Consider the following 20,383-nt stretch of genomic DNA (forward strand, 5'->3'; position numbering starts at 1 on the left):
GTGAATGGGGTGCTCAGTGATATATTTCAAGATCATATAGTTTGATGAATAGTGGAAAGAAATGGAAGGTTGCAAAGGATGTATTGTGAGCATGACTTGTTTGGCTTTGTCAGAATTCCAGTTTCCATTGAGGAAATTATGTCAGTTCACAGTAAATTTCTTATTTAGCCAACAATGGTTTCCAGAACTTCAAAATCCTGGCCATTGGATCTTTTAGATCCAGGATGATCTTAGGTATCTAAATTATGAAAATCCTAACAGTAATTTATGTCCTGTAGCAACCTACTTTTTCTATTGAAAATGGAAGTTAGTTAATATACCAAAGATCTGGAGGGCACACTGCAAGAAATACTAAAAACATCAGCTGCATAAAGTTATCCAATATAAGAGGAAAAAGCACTGTTTGGATGCACAGTATAAGGGGTAATATGATAGAATACAGAATGATTGCTGTGAGAAGGCTAAACTTATTTTTCCAAAGGAGGATCGGACCATAAAGAAAACTGTTCTGAGGCTGAAGGATGTGAAGTTAACTTCATTCAAGAGAATGTTTGCCTTCAAGAGATGCAAGTACTTTCAGATTGAAGGAGACAAGAAAAAGAGGGGCTATGCGTATAAAAAGAGCTGACCACAAGGCAGAGCTATCTTTCAGCCTTTTGTCTCTCTGCTTCTATCTCCCTTCACCTAGTAGACTCTATTACTGTTCATTTTTCAATTTTCTATGTTCTATAACATTTAATAAAATGATTGTGAAACAACAAATTTTATGCCTCTTTTTGGACTTCCAAAAGAACCTTGGATTGAAAACATCAGAATCCAACAGGAAAAAGGGAAACAACGGATGGAAGTGATGAGCAGGTGAGGAGAAAAGAAGTGAGTAAGAGGGGACCCAGAAAGGGGAATGGGAACAGAAAGAAGTGGGAGGAGGGAGAAATTACAGGAAGTTAGAGAAATCAATGTTATTGCCACTGGATTGGATGCTACCCAGATGGAATATGAGGTGTTGCTCCTCAAACCTGAGAGCGACTTTCATCATGGCAGTAGAGGAGGCCATAGACCAACGTGTCGGAATGGGAACAGGAAGTAGAACTAAAATGGGTGGCCTTAATTTATGCTGTCTTTGTGAATGCTGCTTATCTGATTCTATGTGCTTGTGATACTGCTGCAAGCAAGTTTATCATTGACCTGTGCATATGTGTGCTTGTGACTATGGCAATAAAGTTGACATTGACTTAAGGGCTGAGGTCAAACATGAGTTCTACTCGAAACACAAAACTCAGTGACAGGTCAACATATAAGATGACGGTCAGCATCTATGTAGTTGTGTTGACTGGCTTGATGAAAAGCCTGCATAGAATGTTAAGGAGTCAAGTACCTTTCTTAGATATAGAGGTGGAGCCCATCCTTTCCAACATGAAAATATCGGGCAACCCCATTCACAGGTTTGTGAATCCAACCATAATGCAAATGTCCCATGTGCAGGATATCACTGCACCACATTTAGAACCATTGAAGATCGCGGTGTTGTGGTGAAGGCTCAGATAGAGCTTGTATCGGTTTCTCCCAATGAAGCTCCAAGATATCAGTGCCTAAAGGGGCTGTGAATAATGCACATCAGTCCAGCAACCTGCCATCTAGTTAATAGCCAGGGTTTCTAAGACATTAAAATCAAAGGAGGGGCAGTAATGAATGGAGCATGAACCTCTAGGCCTCACTCAGGGTGAGAGTAATCATGAACACAGCCAGTGTCCTTCCTGATGCCTAAAGGCTAGCCAGCTCAAAAGGTTGTAGTCAAGTGCCAAACCTTCTAGAATCCTTTCGCAAAACCACAAGCAGCCTCTTCCATTTAAAATCAACAGACTTGCATTAATCATGCTGCAGAAACAGGAAAGGAGCATCGGGAGAGGATAAATAGTTGATGTTTGTATGGAAGTTGGCACACTGATTTGTTAATTTGACTCAGGTTTATTTTCCATTGGTTTCTGTGTTCTGCTGTTATTTTCTACAGAAGAGGGTGTGAAACTCCTGGTGAACAGGGAATTAATGTTGTGTTTGTAGTGTTGAGGTTAAATGAATTGTTTGCAGTCAGTCTGAGTAGACATGTCTGGGATTGTCCTATCCACGTCCTGCCACACAGGAGGCTGCCGTACAGCAAGTATTCAAGCAATGAGCTCGTTACAGCAAAAGTTTGCAACAGGCAAAAATCTACCACAGAACCTCAGACCTGCACTGCCAAAGACTATGTGGTTCCTTTAGAGAAATCTAGACAGTGAGGTCAGTATTTGAGCAATTGTGTGGCAACATCACATATATTGTGAGTTATAGCCACAGTTATGAGCCATGGCTAGAGGATCAGGTAAGAGATTCTATAAACGTGAAGAAGAAACCCAGATGGCAATTTGCCTACCGAAGGGTTTCGGCCGGAAACGTTGACTGTACTTTTTTCCATAGATGCTCCTGGCCTGTTGAGTTCATCCAACGTTTTGTGTGTGTTGCTCAGATTTCCAGCATCTGCAGATTTTCTCTAGTTTGTGATATTTTGCCTCCCAGGTGCCAGAGTCAGAGATGTATCACATTGGGTATGCAGTGCTCTGAGAGGGGGTGGTGAGCAGCCAGATGTCATGGTACACACAGTATAGGGAGGAGGTCCCAAAGAGAGAATATAGGGAGTTAGATATAAAGCTGAAAAGCAGGACCTCCAGAGTAGTAATCTCTGGTTTGCTGCCTATGCCATGTGCCAGTGAGTGTAAGAATAGGATGATGTGGGAGATGAATGCATGGCTGAGGAATTAGTGCAGGGGAAAAGGTCTCAGATTTTCTAGATCATTGGAATCTCTGCTGGGAAAGGTATGACCTTTACAAAAAGAACAGGTTGTACCTAAACCCGAAGGGGGCCAATATCCTTGTGGACAGGTTTGCTGGAGCTGCTGGGGAGTGTTTAAAATAATTTGGCAAGGGGATGAAAACAGGAGTCATAGGGCTAAGGATGGGGCAGTTGGTATACAAGTAGATGCAGCGTGCAATGAAATTGTGAAGAAGGACAGGTAGATGATAGGGAAAAATTGCTGTCTGTGGGATGAGTTGAAGTGTAACATGGGGGCAAAATCGAAAAGGATGATGAATACAGGGCTGAAGGTGTTATCTTTGAATGCACGCAGTGCATGGAATAAGGTAGATGATTCTGTAGCACAGTTAAGAGATTGGCAGATATGATATTGTGAGCATCACTGAGTCGTGGCTGAAAGAAGATCATAGGAGCTTAACATTCAACGATACACATTGTATCAAAAGGACAGGCAGGTAGGCAGAGGGAGAAGTTGGTAAAAAATGAAATCAAAAGCTTAGAAAAAAGTAATAGGAGTTTGTAGAATACTTACGAAATAGCTTTTTAGAGCAACTTGTGGCTGAACCTGTGTGGAAAAAGGCATTTCTGGATTGGGTGTTGTGTAATGAGCCAGATTTAGTTAGGAAGCTTAAGGTAAAGGAACCTTTAGGAGGCAATATCATAATATTCAGCCTACAGTTTCAGAGGGAGAAGATAAATTCAGATGTATCAGTATTCCAGTGGAGTGAAGGGAATTACAGAGGCATGAAAGAGAGGCTGTCCAAACTTGATTGGAAGGAGGCACTGGTAGACATGACAGCAGAACAGCAATGGCTAGAGTTTTGAGGAGCATTTCCGAAGGTGCAAAGTAGTTAGATCCCAAAGAAATAGTTGTATTGTAAAAAGGGAATGACACAACTGTGGCTGATGAGGGAAATCAAAGACAGAATAAAATCCTAAAGATAGAGTATATAAATAGTGAAAATTAGTGGTAATTTATAGGACTGAGAAGCTTTTAAAAACCGTCTTTTTTCTTCTTTAGGTATCCGTTAGTCTCGTGAGACCATGGATTTACACCTTGGAAGGTTTCCAGGGCATAGGCCTGGGCAAGGTTGTATGGAAGACTGGCAGTTGCCCATGCTGCAAGTCTCCCCTCTCCATGCCACCGATGTTGTCCAAGGGAAGGGCACTAGGGCCGATACAGCTTGGCACTGGTGTCGTCGCAGAGCAATGTGTGGTTAAGTGCCTTGCTCAAGGACTCTACACGCTGCCTCAGCTGAGGCTTGAACTAGTGACCTTCAGATCACTAGACCAACACCTTAACCACTTGGCCACACGCCAACACTTAAAAACCATCAGAAGGCAACTAAAAATGCCACAATAGAGAAAAGATTAAATATGAAGGGAAACTAGCTAATAATATGAAAGAGGATAACCATATAACAATTAAGCAAAAGATTAATCAAAAGGATACCAAAAGATTTTTCAGATATATGAAGAGTAAAAGAGAGGCAAAGTGGATATTGGAGCATTGGAAAATAACACTGAGAGGTAGTAATAAGGGACAAAGAAATGTCAGGTGAACTTAATAAATATTTTATGTCATTCTTTACTGTGGAAGACACAAGCAGAATTCCACAAATTTTAGACTGTCGGGCAAAAGGGAGTGTATTTGTTACTGCTGAGGTGAAGGTGCTTAGGAAGCAGAAAGGTCTGAATGTAGATGTCACCTGGACCAGATGGATTACACCCCAGGGTTCTGAGGGAGGTAGATGAAGAGATTGAGGAGGCTTTAGTAATAGTCTTTCATGAGTCTATGGATTCTGGAATGGTTCTGAAGCACTGGAAAATTGTAAATGTCACTCCATTCTTGAAGAAGGGATGAAGGCAGGAGAAAGGAAAGTATAGGCAGTTAGCCTGACTTCAGTAGCTGGTAGATGTTGGAGTCCATTACTGTATTAAGGATGAGATTTCAGAGTACTTGAAGGTACATGATAAAATAAGCCAAAGTCAGCATGGTTTACCTAAGGGGAAATTTTGTCTGAAAAGTCTGTTGGAATTTTTTGAGGAAGTAACAAGCAGGTGAGACAAAGGAGAGTCAGTGGATATTGTACAAACGTTGTAGAAGGCCTTTGACAAGTTATCACATATGAGGCTGCTAAACAAGGTAAGAGCTCATGGCAGTACAGGGAGGATACTAGCATGAATAGAAGATTGGCTAACTAGTAGGAGTTAATGCTTGGGAATAAAGGGAGCCTTTTCTGGTTGGCTACCGGTAACTAGTGGTGTTCTGCAGAAGTCGGTATTGGGACTGTTCTTTTTTACATTATATGTCAATGATATGGATGATGAAATTGATAGCTTTGTGGCCAATACGAAGATGGGTGGAGGGGCAGGTAGTGTTGAAGAAGCAGGGGATCTGCAGAAAGACGGGTTACAAGAATGGTCAAAGAAGTGGCAGATGAGACATAGTGGAGGGAAGTGTATGGTCATACACTTTGTAGAAGAAGTAACGGCATAGACTATATTCTAAATGTGGAGAATGCAAAGGGACTTGTGAGTCCTCATGCAGGATTCCCGAAAGGTAAACTTGCAGGTTGAGTCAGTGGTAAGGAAGGCAAATACAATGTTAGCATTTGTTTTGAGATGACTAAAATGTAGGAGCAAGGATGTAATGCTAAGGCTTTATAAAGCATTGGTCAGACTGCACTTGGAGTATTGTCAACAGTTTTGGGCTCCTTATCTATGAGAAGATGTGCTGATTTTGGAGAAGGTCCAGAGGATGTTCACACAACTGATTCCAGCAATGAAAGAGTTAATATGAGGAGCATTTGATGGGCCTGTACCCACTAGAGTTTTTTTTTCAATTTTCTTTCTAAATATTCATAGTATGAATAAATACAAAAAATGTTTAAAATGCCACACAGGTTTAAGTTTGTGTAAAAATTTCTTGTTCAGAGCAATGGTTAGTCCATGCAGCTGTAAAAAAAATTAGAGGGAACATTGGTGTTCCAATATACATAAACAGCTCAGAAGACTCCCTCAGAATGGAGATGCTATGACTGCCTTCTGAGTGTTGACCTGCAAAACGTGGTGGATATTGTGGGACTGGAATAGTTTGTGCAGTTCATGTACACCTTTCAGTTAGTATACACTACCCAGAATTTGATGTGCATGTAGTTAGTTGTACCCTGCATTTAAGAGCAGCCTGCAACCCTGAAAAATTTTTCCCACTGCTTTATGTCAGGGAAAAAGAAAACTACCGAGCTCTCTTTGAAAAGAGGATGTCGGTTTCTGCATTCATGCAGCACAGGGCAGCAAATAGTGAGAAAGGAGATCTGGAAGTCCTGGTCACAATGACCTCAATAAATGATCCCTCAACTTGTTCTGAGATTGGAGTTGTGGCTGGGTGTGGTACCTTTCAGTCGGGATGTTCTTGTGAAGAGTAGATCTTGCATGCAGTGTTTCTTGCTGTGATCAATTGCTCACTGAAGATCCTTTGTGGACATGCTTCCTGCTAGGAATCTTTTCTCTCCTCTCTCGTCATAGCCTATGCTGTCGTGGAAGGTCTCTGCATTTTTTGTCCAAAGGGAATGCTTTCTTGCATCATGATGTCACAGAGCCATTATTGTGTGGGGAACCCACGTAAAGTCCATCTGAACCTGCACACCAATTCCCATAAATTTTCAAAACCTTTTTGAATGAACAACCAATACAGAGCAGCTAGAAAGTGATCAAAATGTACGTGATCATTCCTTTAAACAGTGCATCTTCTCGTCCTTCCAGTTGCTCAGTATGTAGTGTATTTAACTGTGTGAGGTGAAGTGCCCTAACTGTAACCATGAACTCCAGGTTTGCAGTCTTGTTCTCAAATCAGCAGTGTTTGCTGACTGACGTCATGAACATTATGCTTTTCATATTTCAGAGGGAGGTTGCTGTGCACTTCTTAATGTCCGTAAGAATCTGCCATTTGGTCCAAGTTGTGCTACATCTTGAACTTTCCCACAAAGCTGACCATATTGGAAACAATTCATTCAGCAGACGGAGATCAGATTTTGCAGGCTTGTTTTTTTTTAAACTCTTCAAGCCTGGCCTCTCATGGGAGGAATGTGGCTCTTTGGATAGGCTGGCTTGCCATTAATCCTCTGCTTATTTCTGCCCTAATGAATAGTCATGGACCATGCACATTTTGCCTTTGCTACACCACTGGCATCACACAGAGCTGGTGGAAGTTCTCATTATTAATGCTTGTTTCAAATTTCACGTTCTGCTCTCTGGTTGGAATGTTTAAGCAGCTTATATGAGTAATTTTGAGATAAAATTCTATGTTTAACTCCATTTACCTTCTATCAAGGACAACATAATTCACTTTTATATATACTGTCTTATGATAAAATTTATTTACAGTCCATTATGCCACTAATGCTTAGGGTAGCAATGAAGGTTCTCCATCTCTGATGGTGTTCAGGGCTTCCTTCATCACATCAGTAGCTTTCTCTCGGTTTTCGCTACTGTTAGTTATGCAAGTCCTGGGTGGTGACTCAGGAATACTGTTACACTCAGATATAGAAGGATTCTTCATTGATGTTTCCACAACAATTTTGTTTTACCAGTCAGGGTTGTTAGCCCTGAGTTGAACCCCTGAACCTAGAGGACTGGTGGACCACATGTAGTCTGGCTTTTACCCTTTGACCTGCTTGGCATGGGTGACCCTACCAAGAGCCAAAGCATAAAGCCCTGACTCCAGCCAGGACAGCTCTCCAGAACATTGAAGTACACCGGCCTCCAAACCACACGATCCCCCCTTTTGGAGGGATAAATTTTAAAATGAACTTATTCTAAATAACTGGCATACTGTCTATAAACAATCTCTTAGGGAATTTAACTAGTGAATTAACTTCATAGAGGAAATGATGTAATAGAAACTGTGCCACAGCATAGATTGTGAATAAGGAGTTCAAGTAAGGACAGAGGAAACAATGCCAAAGCAATCTTCAATATAATCATTTTCACTCAGCTATAGGAAGATTGGAAGAGTGCAGAGAAAATTTACCAGGCTGCTGCTGGGACTTGATGACCTGATTTATGGGGAAAGGTGAATACATTAGGAGTTTATTCCCCAGAACATAGAGAAATGAAGGGAAGTTTCAGAGTATACAAAATTATAAGGGGTATAGATAAGGTAAATGAAAGTAGGTGAGAGGTGAAAGGTGAAATGTTTAAGGGGAACATGAGGGGGAACTTCTTCAATCAGAGAGGGTGGTGAGAGTTTACAACAAGGTGTCAGTGCAAGTGGTGGATTTAAGAGAAATTGGGATAGATACATGAATGGGAGGGGTGCAAGTCAATGAGACTAGGCAGATTAATGGTTTGGCATGGACTAGATGTGCCAAAAGGCCTGCTTCTTTGCTGTATTGTTTGATGGCTCTATGTCTCAACTGCCAGTATTAGATCAGTGTAGACCGATGAGATTTTACAATCAACATTATCCTTACATAAACCACAAGAAGGTCTGCAAATGCTGGAAATCCGAAGCAACTCACAGAAAACACTGGAGGAACTCAGTAGGTCAGGAGCACCTATGGAAAAGAGCAAACAGTCAACTGTTTACTTTTTCCATACATGCTGCCTGACCTTATCATTACATAGTTTTGCAGCTGGCTTTGACTTGTCTGTATAGTACATATTTAGGGACATAATATGTGTTTCAAACATATGGCATTGAGAAGAATAACCCAGTTAAATTATACATTGATGGCTCATTAATGGGCTTTAAGATATGTGCATGTTTTTTTCCTCAATATGTATGTGCACAAAACTGTTTTGGTTAATTTTCATGTATTACCAAATGCAAATTGCACATAAACAACTAATTATGTACAATACATGCAGGAAAAGTCATTGGGTGTATTTAAGGCAGAGATTGATAGGTATCTGAGTAGCCAGGGCATCAAAGGTTATGGTGAGAAGGCGGGGGAGTGGGACTAAATGGGAGAATGGATCAGCTCATGATAGAATGGCACAGCAGACTCGATGGGCCGAATGGCTGACTTCTGCTCCTTTGTCTTATGGTCTTATGGTCTAAAAGAGCATTATCCCTTCAGCCAAAGAAGTGAAAGGTAATATTGCCATTTACATTTAGTTTTATATAATGTTACACCTTTTCATTAGATACTGTATGTAGATTTTATTAGAGCAAATTAGTAAGAGGTTAGACTATGCATACTGGCTAATTGATTCTGAGTTAAGAAATTAAATCTTTGACAAGATATAGATTCCTTTGAATAATTATTACAATGTTCTAATAAGTAAATAAATCCAATTTAAGTCACAAAAGAGAAAACAAATTATCTAGATAGATAGATAGATATACTTTATTGATCCCGAGGGAAATTTGATTTCGTTACAGCCGCACCAACCAAGAATAGAGCGTAAATATAGCAATACAAAAACCCCCAACAATCAAACACCAAAATGCAAACTATGCCAGATGGAAAATAAGTTCAGGACCAGTCGATTTGCTCAGGATGCCTGATCCTCCACGGGTCTTGCTCTTGCTAAGATAAAGATTATTTAAGGAAACTCTTTATATAATACAGGTGAATTCCATAGGATGATTATATATAAAGAATCGTACAATTATGACACTACATAAAGGCAACACATAGATAAGGCAGATTATTATGTTAATTAATTATATGCTAATGAAGTTAACCACTGTTTACTTTTGTTTCAGACCAACTCTGTTTCCTTGCATTTTCACTCTACGCGTGTGCCTCCTTTGCAATCTCAGCTTGTATTTCCTGTTGTTCTGGGGTGTCATAGCCCATGTAATTCCCTATAGGGAAGTGAGCAAAAAAAGTGTGGGCCAGCTGCTGGATTCTGTCATAATCTCCAATGCTTCGGAAATACTCGACGTATCTCCAGAAATCACTGGTGGAGTAAGGCCAATATGGGGGGCTTCGTTTTTCCACATGGTGGCCTAAATAAGGAATGAAGATCCACAAGTTACTAATTTGGAACAAAGAATATGTTGGTTCTGCTCATCAGTAAAAGAAAATAATTTATAACATCTTCCATTCACTACTAAAATAAGAATACGAGGGCAATCTACACTCAGTGGCCACTCTATTAGGTATACCTGTACAGAATCAGAATCAGGTTTATTATCACCAGCATGTGATGTGAAATTTCATATCTTAACAGCAGCAGGTCAATGCAATACATAATCTAGCAGAGAAAAATAAAATAAAAATAGTAATAATAAATAGACAAGTAAATCAATTACATATATTAAATAGATTTTAAAAAATGTGCATAAAACAGAAATACTGTATATTAAAAAAAAGTGAAGTAGTGTCCAAAGATTCAATGTCCACTTAGGAATCGGATGGCAGAGGGGAAGAAGCTGTTCCTGAATCGCTGAGTGTGTGCCTTCAGGCTTCTGTATCTCCTACCCGATGGTAACAGTGAGAAAAGGACATGCCCTGGGTGCTGGAGGCCCTTAATAATGGACACTGCCTTTCTGAGACACTGCTCCCTGAAGATGTCCTGGATACTTTGTAGACTAGTGCCCAAGATGGAGCTGAGTAGATTTACAACCTTCTGCAGCTTCTTTTGGCATGGTGCAGTAGCCCCTCCATACCAGACAGTGATGCAGCCTGTCAGAATGCTCTCCACGGTACAACTAATGCAAATATCTAATCAGTCAATCGTGTGGCAGCAATTCAATGCATAGAAGCATGCAAACATGGTCAAAATATTTCGTCGTTGTTCAGACCAAACATCAGAATAGAGAAGGAAGGTGATCTAAGTGCCTTTGACCAAGGAATGATTGTTAGTGCCAGACAGTATGGTTTGAGTATCTCAGAAACTGCTGATACTTTTGAATTTTCATGCATAACACTCTCTTAGAGTTTACAGAGAATGGTGCAAAAAAACAAAAAAAATATCCAGTGAGCAGCTGTTCTGTGGGTGAAAATGCCTTGTTAATGAGAGAGGTCAGTGGAGAATAGCCAGACTACTTCAGGCTGACAGGAAGGCAACAGTAACTCAAATAAGCACAAGTTCCATCAGTGATGTGCAGAAGAGCATCTCTGCATGGACAACATATCAAACCTTGAAATGGATGCAGCAGAAGACCACAGCGGGCTCCACTCTCATACCTAATAAAGCGACCCCTGAGTGTGTGTACTGTATATACTGATCCCTGTAAATACACTGCAGAATTATCCAAAACAACAATGGATCCATACAGCATAATTATATTAATTCCAATAAAAATACAGTAGATACACTACAGGAAAAATATCTAAATAAAAAGTACCTTTCTAATAACACAGATGTAACAGAGATATATGGTAAACTGGTAATGAAATTGTGTGCAGGTGTCAATCATCCATAAGTACATAGTACACTGTCAGATTATTAATATACTTCATTTGAATACATGTAAAATTAATACTGATGATATTTCATTAACATTAATCATCCTCTTATCATACAACCATGAAAATGCATTAAATCTCTCCAACTGCTAGTAATTGTCATATATTTATAAGGACTCAAAATATATGACTATTTTTAATTGTGTGATTTTTTTTAGGTTTCAATACAAATATTCTGTTAGAGTCTTATCAAGGCAAAATTACTTGAACTGTTACTTTGACTAAAATGTTGACCAAAATAGACCATGCACATACAAACATTTTCCTGCATCTCTGCTCTATTGTATTTGCCATATGCAGTGCTCAAAGTTCCCTTCTGAAGAATAACTTACTTTTTTCTCCCTCATATTTAAAGGATGTGAGATTTCCCTCTTGGATTTCCCTACATTTTATCTATTTTCTATCCAAAGACATAAGTAATTTAAAAGACTTATTTCCATTCTGTATTTTTATACTGACAATAACTGCAAATGTAAATGTATATTATTTGTGAGGGAAAATTCTGGTATGAAAGTAAACTTATATTCTCAGTGCTGTTGTGTCTCTATTGCAAGTATGTCAAATAAGATTTCTTACTGTCTGACTGTCGGATCACATTGGCATCTGAAAATAAATATATAGAGAAGTGATCAGTATGCTGAGATGGACAACTCACAAAAGAGCTTTTCATAGCCCTGAAATAAAATGCTTCCCTTGAGAAATGCCAACACAGCATTTCAAGAATTTTTCCATCTTGTTGACAATTAATGTAACATTTTAGCTTATTCTATAACATTTATAAGTATAAAATCATAATGTAAAATATGTTCATTATTGCAATATTAAAGCAAAATTTGTTCTAAATTAAATATTATTAAACCTACCAGTTAGTATGCTCAAAGTGAGAAGTATGAACAGTCCAATACAGACAAGCCCCTTCATTTTGACTGTAAGAAAAAACTCATTTCATTTTCAGCATCTAACCAATCCACACATCATGAAGTATTTAGCATTAGTCACAAATTAAACTTTAATAAGGTCTACAAATTATTAAATTGAATCATACTTTATTTACGGATTATAACTTAGCTTTACACTTAAAAGATTTCCAAATAACATTCAGTACTTACATTTTTTTGATCAGAGATTTCAGTGATTGTGGGGGAAGAAAGCTTAAACCTTAAAATTAAGCTTCAGAACTGGAATGCGTTCCTAGCTACCTGAAGGACAAAATGTTTAAATTGGCTCATTCTAAGTAAGTGCAAATAAACGTCACTTCTCAAACTAGAAATTTGTTCTGTGTGTATAACGTGTCTTTCCACGATATGCAGCGAACCAGAGAATGTTATGTCAGATAGCGCCCTCTCGTGTTAAAGTTAAAAATTTACATTTAAAGGGAGAAAAACTTGGGTTACTAGTCTGTTGGAGCAAGATATCTTTCAGCTATTCTCGTAAATTTGAATGGAATTGTTTAGATTTTTAAATTGCCTTTTATGTACTGAAAGTGTGAGCTAACAGCAGTGCTGGGAATAAAACCATCAATTCAACTAGGATCTAGAACCTTGGATGTCAGCCTCAAGACCTAGGCCTCAATAACTCCTTATTCAATTAGATCCTCAATTCTGTCACTTGCAGACTCCAGTCAGCACATACTGGCAGTAATATCTACTCCACAATCACTTTCAGCACAGGTGTATCACAAGGTGAGTGCTTAGCCCTCTGCTCTACTGGCTTTATTCTTATTACTGTAAAGCTAAGTACAGCTCCAATGCCATATTTAAGTTTGTTGATGCCACCACCGTTGCTGGCCAAAACAAAGGTGGTGATGAATCAGCATTTAGAAAATGATGAATCACCCTGGTTTCCTCTTTTGCTTTGATCAGTCCTACCCTCATTCACGTCATGCACCTGTTCTTCACATGTGTGTGGAATGCCTCAGGATTTTTTATAATCCTACCCACCTGGGCCTTTTCGTGCCCCCTTCCAATTCTCCTAAATCCCTTCTCAAGCTCTTTCCTGGCTACCTTGTAACTCTCAAGAGCCCTATTGGACCCCTTGCTTCTTAAACCTTAGGTATGCTTCCTTCTTCTGGATTTGATGTTCCACTTTTCATGTCACAATGGTTATCAACCTTTCCTTGCATCAGTGCGACAAGCATATCCAAAATACCATCAAGTGCCTCCAAAACAACCTCCAAATTTTCATTGTACATTTCCCTGAGTACGTCTCTTCCCAATTTATGTTCCCAAGTTCCTGCCTAATAGTTACTTTCCCATCTTCTCTCTCCTATCCCTGTCCAAAGCCTTGCTAAAGGTCATGAAGTTGTGGTCATTTTCTCCGAAATGCTCACCTTCCTGGAGATCAGTCACTTGACCAGGTTCACTGCCTAGCACTGGATCCGGTATGGCCTCTTCTCTATTTGGCCTGTCCACATATGGTGTTCAGGAATCCTTCTGAGACACACTGAGCAGATTATATTTTTGACTCTGAAGCATGATTTAAAATCCCATCATCAAAGCCAGGGTAATTTAAATTGAAGCACCTCAATTCATAACAAAACTGTCTAGTATACAAATGTTCACAACTCACCACTGTCCTGATCTGGTCTGGACTCGATGTGACTCCAGCCCAAAGCAACGTGATGGCCTCTGAATGGTTCAGTCAGCTGATGGCTATTTTAAGGGCAGACACTAAATACCAGCCTTGTTAGTGATATTTTATGAACAAATATAAAATATAAATCCACGTTTCCTGTCCTCTTGTCAGTTGTACAAAACTGAAGAAACTTGTTGATGCTCTATCACTGGAGTGTGGAAGCTTGCTTCTTGAAAATTTTGACAGTTCTATGTAACTTTGCTCATTAAGAACGCTGACATCTGATATTTTTAGACAAAAGGAAAACAATTCCCTGAATCCCTTGCAAATTCTAGGAGAATGTATTTCAGCAATTCATGATTTATATTGGCATCCAGTGATTGTCCACGTTTAGCAAGCTTGGTGATATGAACAATTAACCTTTTTGCCCCTCAGCTTATTTGAATTCATTTTTTTGATGGGGCTTCCATTTATGGTCATGTTCCTCTGTACAGCACTCTGAAATGTGAAGCACTGCGACAGCAGTTCCTACCAGGCTGACAAACAATGCATCATCACTTCCTTTGCAGTGTTCCATTCACACTCACCAGTATAGTGCACCCCAGTTGTGATAACCAAGACACAAAGCAGGCGATCAGGCATATGAACAATGATAAACAAGAGATCTGCAGATGCCGGAAATCCAAGCAACACGCACAAAATGCTGGAGGAACTCAGCAGTCCAGGCAGCATCTGTGGAAAAGAGTTCAGTCGACGTTTCAGGCCGAGACCCTTCAGCAGTACTGGAGTAAAAAAGATGAGGAGTCAGGGTAAAAAGATGGGGGGAGGGGAGGAAGAAACCCAAGGTGACAGGTGAAACTGGGAGGGGCAGGGGTGAAGTAAAGAGCTGGGAAGTTGACTGGTGAAAGAGATGCAGGGCTGGAGAAGGGGAAATCTGATAGGAGCGGATAGAAGGCCATGGAAGGAAGAAAAGGGAACGGAACACCAGAGGGAAGCTGATAAGGTGAGAGAGGGAATGGGGAATGGTGAAGGAGGGGGCGTCATTACCGAATGTTTGAGAAATTGATGTTCATGTCATCAGGTTGGAGGCTATCCAGATGGAATATAAGGTGTTGCTTCTCCAACCTGGGTGTGCCCTCATCACAACAGTAGAGGAGGCTATCGACTAACATATGAGAAGTGGAATTAAAATGGGTGGCCACTGAGAGATCCCATTTTTCCTGGTGGACGGAGCATAGGAGTGAGTCGAAGTTGTCTCCCAATCTACATTGGGTCTCGTTGATATACAGGAGACCACACCTGGAGTACCAGATACAGTAGATAACTCCAACAGATTCACAGATAAAGTGTCGCCTCACCGGGAAGGATTGCTTGGGGACCTGAATGGTAGAGGAGGAGGTATAGGGGCAGGTGTATCACTTGTTCCACTTGCAAGGGTAAGTGCCAAGAGGGAGATCAGTGGAGAGGGATGAATGGACAAGGGAGTTGCGTAAGGAGCGATCCCTGTGGAAAGCAGAAAGTGGGGTGGGGTGGGAAGATGTGCTTGGTGGTGAGATCCCACTGGAGATGGTGGAAGTTATGGAGAATTATGTGCTGGGCACGGAAGCTGGTGGGGTGGTAGGTGAGGACAAGAGGCACCCTATCCCTGGTAGGGTGGCAGGAGTATAGGGTGAGGGCAGTGTTGATGGTGGGGAAAGTGGAGCCCCTTTCTCATTGATGGAGGACACCTCTTTAGTTCTGGAATGAAAAGCCTCATCCTGAGTGCAGATGCAGCAGAAACAGAGGAATTGAGAGAAGGAGATAGCATTTTTACAAGTTAGAGGGTGGGAAAAGTTATAGTCCAGGTAGCTGTTAGAGTCAGTGGGTTTATAATAGACATCAGTGGATCTCCAGAGACAGAGAGATTGAGAAAGGGGAGAGAGGTATCAGAAATGGTGTAATTTATCTGACTTATTAAGGGATCTGTCTGTATTATAATACCTATTTTGCCATTTTATTTAAATAAAACAATCGAGAAGTAATTAACTAGCAAACATGCATTTTACACCATTGAAGAAAATAAATTATACAACCTGATTTAAAGAAAAAAGCAGATTGCTTTTTATGACTAGGAAGATGGATTATTACATATACTCAACAATTTGTATTATTTCGATGAAGGAAATACAAAAGAAAACTGATATCACCAGGTAAAGTTGTGGAAAATCTGAATGCATATACTCAACAGTCACAGAGGAACCCGCTGTCCGCTCAGTATATGTGGCCTTGAGGTGTTCAGTAGACTATACATTTCTCTTAAAATCTATTTATAGGATATGGGTGCAGTAGCTTTTCTGAACTATTGTATATCGTTCAGGGAAAGTAAGCCCTCCATTTGAAAAATTATGAGTTCCAGGATTTTGATCCTTTATGATAAAGAAACTTTCCATCTCAGGAAGGATTGTAGCATGGAGAGTTACCTGAAAGTCATGCTATCCCATGTACCTCCTCCTTTTTGCCCTTCTAAGAAGTAGAAATCATGAATTAAGTGGGAGATTTTGCAACACTGGCAAATTGTTGCAATGCATGTTGTGTGTGGTTTGTGTTGTGGAAAGGATCAGCCACACTGTCCATTCTTAAGGTAAAACAGAATGCATTTATTTTGATCAGTCTGACACTTGCAAATGGGAAGAGGAGTCCATTAGAATCTCCCAAACTTAGCAGGGAGTTTTCATACATAATCAGAGACATGGTACAGCATCTTACCTGGTATACCAATATCTTCATCAGCAGAACCAATCAGAAGGGGGGAACTTGTGATCAGCTGCTGCTGACATCACCAGCTCTGCACGATCACCCAGTGAGGCATAGCCCTACTTCCCCCAGCATCTGGGTATCCTGACCTGTGACGATGAAATGTACTCTCTAACAATGATTGTGTGTTGTACCAGGAATGGACTGACTGTCATTACTCTCACCTTTCCTTCCAGGAGCACTCGTGGTCTTTTTTTTCCACTAGTTTGGGCCATTTTGAACCTGGGTGGCCTGCAGATAATGAACACTGAGCTGAACTGAAATATGCCTTTTGATTTCATGTTTTATATTCTGTGTTTTCACTCGTTTTATTTTTTGTTGCCATGTGCGCATTATTTCTGTGTGTGGGGGAGGGGGGGTTTGATTTTTTTCTTTGAATGGATTCCGTAGTTCTTCTTTGTTTCGTGGCTGTCTGTTGGGAAGACGGACTTGTATACTGCATACATACTTTGATAATAAATGTACTTTGGACACAGGGTATCTACGTAATTCCAAGCCTTGTTACTCACTGTCCTGAGACTTATTTCAATTGTGTTCCAGTGGGTGTCCAGCTGTTTCTGAATCCTTCCTTCAGGGTATCTAGAAAAGAGGTTACATCTTTAACATCCTGTTTGCTTTGGAAACCTTCTGGGATTACTGCTAATTAACCGAAAAAATATGTATTTATTTCCACTTTATTGTTGCGAAGATTCTATTTTTATACCTTTATGATGCCCAATGGCAATATACAGTGTAACCACAGTAAAATAGTGATAGAGAGATTGAATACTTATGGTGGTAGTTAAAGGAGTTTCTTTACTCTGCAAAGAGTTAAGTTTCTTAATACTCAACTTCCATCTGACCTTCTCTTGTAGACACATTAGTTATCTACTGCTTTAACTAGTTATCAGAATTTTCATAATGACGACTATGTGGATAGAAACATAGAAACATAGAAAACCTACAGCACAATACAGGCCCTTCAGCCCACGATGCTGTGTCGAACATGGACATATTTTAGAAATTACCTAAGGTTACCCATAGTCTTCTGTTTTTCTAAGCTCCATGTCCCATCCAGGAGTCTCTTAATAGACCCTATTGTATCTGCCTCCACTGCCGTTGCCAGCAGCCCATTCCATGCATTCACCACCCTCTGCATAAAAAACTTTCCCCTAACATCTCCTCTGTACCTATTTTCAAGCATCTTAAAACTGTGCCCTCTCATGTTTGCTATTTCAGCCCTGGGAAAAAGCCTCTGACTATCCACACGATCAGTGGATATTGATGATTGGGCTGGATTTCAACAGGGGATGCTAATGCACAATATGATTTTATTTGGTCAAAGACAGCATTGTAGATGGAATGCAGTGTGGAAAAAAGTGAAGTCATGAATTTGGTAGAAAAAGTATCGAAAAGCAGAGATTTATTTTAAATGGTGGGATATTGAAAGGGGTAGCTTTTCAGTGAGGCATTGATATCATTGTGCATTAATCACTGAAAATGAATGTGCAGGTACAGCAAGCAATTGGAAAGGCAATTGGCCTGTTCATCAAGAGGATTTGGGGACAAAAGTGGAGACATCTTGCTGTAAGTCGATGACCTTGCTGAGACTGCAATACTATGCACGGATCTGATTTCTGTCTCTAAGAAAGATTATGCTTGCAATTGAGGGAATGCAATTAGGGTTCACCAGACTGATTTCTGTTATGACAGTTTTATCATATCTGAAGGGAGTAAGCATTCTGGACTGAATTTCTTTGAAGCCCAGTTTGTCTACCACAACAACAGATCAACAGCAGATGCCATGTCATTGGCTATTTCTCCAGCTCTGGAACACCTGAACAAGGTGGATGCATACCTCAGGTTACTCTTCATTGACTACAGCTCAGCATTCAACACTATCATCCTCACTAAACTTATCACAAAGATCTGAGACCTGAGCCTCGATACCTCCCTCTGCAACTAGCTCCTCAATTTCCTCAGTTGCAGATCCCAGTCAATACGGATTGGCAACAACATCTTCGCCACAATTCAACAGCGCAGGTGCACCATAAGGCTGTGTGCCTAGCCCCCCGCTCTACTCACTTTATACCAATAATTGTGTGGCTAAGTACAGCTCCAATGCCGTATTTTAAGTGTGTTGATAACTCTACTGTTGTGGGCCAAATCAAAGGTGATGACGAATCAGCATACAGGAAGTAGACTGAAAATCTGGCTGCATAGCGCCACAACAATAACTTCTCACTCAAACTCAGCAAAACCAAAGAGCTGAATACTGACTACAGGACGAAGAACCACAGGTCCCTGAGTCAGTCCTCATTAGGTGATCAGAGGTGGAGAGAGTTAGTAACTTTAAATTCCTTGGCATTATCATTTCAGAGGATCTGTCCTGGGACCAGCAATTAAATGCCATCACACAGAAGGCACAACAGTGTCTCTACTTTCTTAGAAGTTCATGTAGATTAGCATGTCACGTAAAACTTTGACACACCTCTATAGATGCAGTGTGGAGTCTATCCTATCTGGTTGTGTCACAGCCTGGTGTGGACATGCCAATGTCCAGGATCAGAACAGTCTACAGACAGTAATGGATACCGCCCAGTACATCAACAGAAAGTCCCGCCCCACGGCATTGCTCCAAGAAAGCCGCATCCATCGTCATGGATCCCCACAATCTAGGCCATGATCCTTTCTCGCTACCATCATCTGGCAGGAGGTACCAGAATCTTCAGGTTCAGGAACAGGCTCCTGAACCAGCGTGGGAAACTCCACTCACCACAACTCTGAGCTGAGTTGTAGATTCCACAACCTACAGACTCACTTTCAATGTTTCTACATCTCATATACTCCATCTTTGCACAATTTGTTTTATTTTGCACATTGGTTGTTTGCCAATCTTTGTTTATTTTTCATAAATTCTATTGTATTTCTTTATTTTCCTGAAAATACCTGCAAGAAAATGAATCTCAAGGTAGTATAGGATAACATATAGGTACTCTAATAACAAATTTACTTTGACTTAGAAACATACAAAATTCTTGACCAGGTAGACAGAATTTATGCTTTATGTGGCAGGCATATCTAGAACCATAGGACACAATCTCAGGACAAAGAATTGGCTAGTCAGGACAGAGATGAGAAGAAATTGCGTACCCAGTGAATCTTTGCATTCTCTAACCAAGAGGGCTATGGAGGCTCAGGCATTGAATCTATTCAAGAAAGAGCTCAGTAGACTTTTGGATATGAAACTAATCATGTCATATAAGTTAATGCAGGAAAGTTGAATATTTTGAGTAGGCCTAAAGTGCACCTTTTGCCTCCATTTCCTCTGTTCTGAATGATGGAAGTCACAGCTATTGTGGATCTGCTCTTATGTGTCCTGCACGATTCTAGTTATGTAGATCAACTTGCTAAGGAGTTTTACTTGCTTCTTATCACTCAGATTCCTCAGTGATTGAGGGGACTATGTAACTTTAGATAACTGATTACCTGGCATATTGATGCAACATCCGTTACAGAGAGTCTCTAATCAGACTCTCTTATGCGTCCTGCAACATTACACCTTATCTGCATGTGAGAATTCAAAATTTTGTATAAGAAAATGTCTAAGTCCCAGATTTTCTTGTTGATTCACTTGTGATGAAAAAATGGTAAAAACTGGAAACATCCAGAAGGTCAGGCAGCATCTGTGGAGAGAGAAATAGAGTTTGTGTTTCAGCTTGATGCTTTCCATCAGAACCATGTTGAGTATTTACAGCCTGCTGAA

General features: G+C 40.2%; 1 protein-coding gene across 1 annotated transcript; it reads right to left on the reverse strand.

Moving 5' to 3' along the window:
• Positions 1-9,217: 9,217 nt before the first annotated feature.
• Positions 9,218-20,148, reverse strand: otos (otospiralin). Its single transcript, XM_072254635.1, has 6 exons — positions 20,107-20,148; positions 17,148-17,217; positions 12,381-12,470; positions 12,135-12,197; positions 11,848-11,874; positions 9,218-9,806 (listed from the first exon to the last, which is right to left on the reverse strand). The coding sequence occupies exons 4-6, from the start codon at positions 12,190-12,192 to the stop codon at positions 9,589-9,591; spliced, it is 303 nt and encodes a 100-aa protein (XP_072110736.1). The 5' UTR covers positions 12,193-12,197; positions 12,381-12,470; positions 17,148-17,217; positions 20,107-20,148; the 3' UTR covers positions 9,218-9,588.
• Between the last annotated feature and the right edge of the window lie 235 nt (positions 20,149-20,383).

The sequence above is a fragment of the Mobula birostris genome, chromosome 4 (genome assembly GCF_030028105.1).
Source record: "Mobula birostris isolate sMobBir1 chromosome 4, sMobBir1.hap1, whole genome shotgun sequence".
Lineage (NCBI taxonomy): Eukaryota > Metazoa > Chordata > Chondrichthyes > Myliobatiformes > Myliobatidae > Mobula > Mobula birostris.

Excerpts from the sequence above, each read along its gene's own strand:
- otos (XM_072254635.1), bottom strand. The coding sequence starts at position 12,192 with ATGAAGGGGCTTGTCTGTATTGGACTGTTCATACTTCTCACTTTGAGC. Across the intron at positions 11,875-12,134 it reads CACTTTGAGCATACTAACTG|ATGCCAATGTGATCCGACAG; the intron begins GTAGGTTTAATA and ends ATTTATTTTCAG. Across the intron at positions 9,807-11,847 it reads TGTGATCCGACAGTCAGACA|GCCACCATGTGGAAAAACGA; the intron begins GTAAGAAATCTT and ends TTCCTTATTTAG.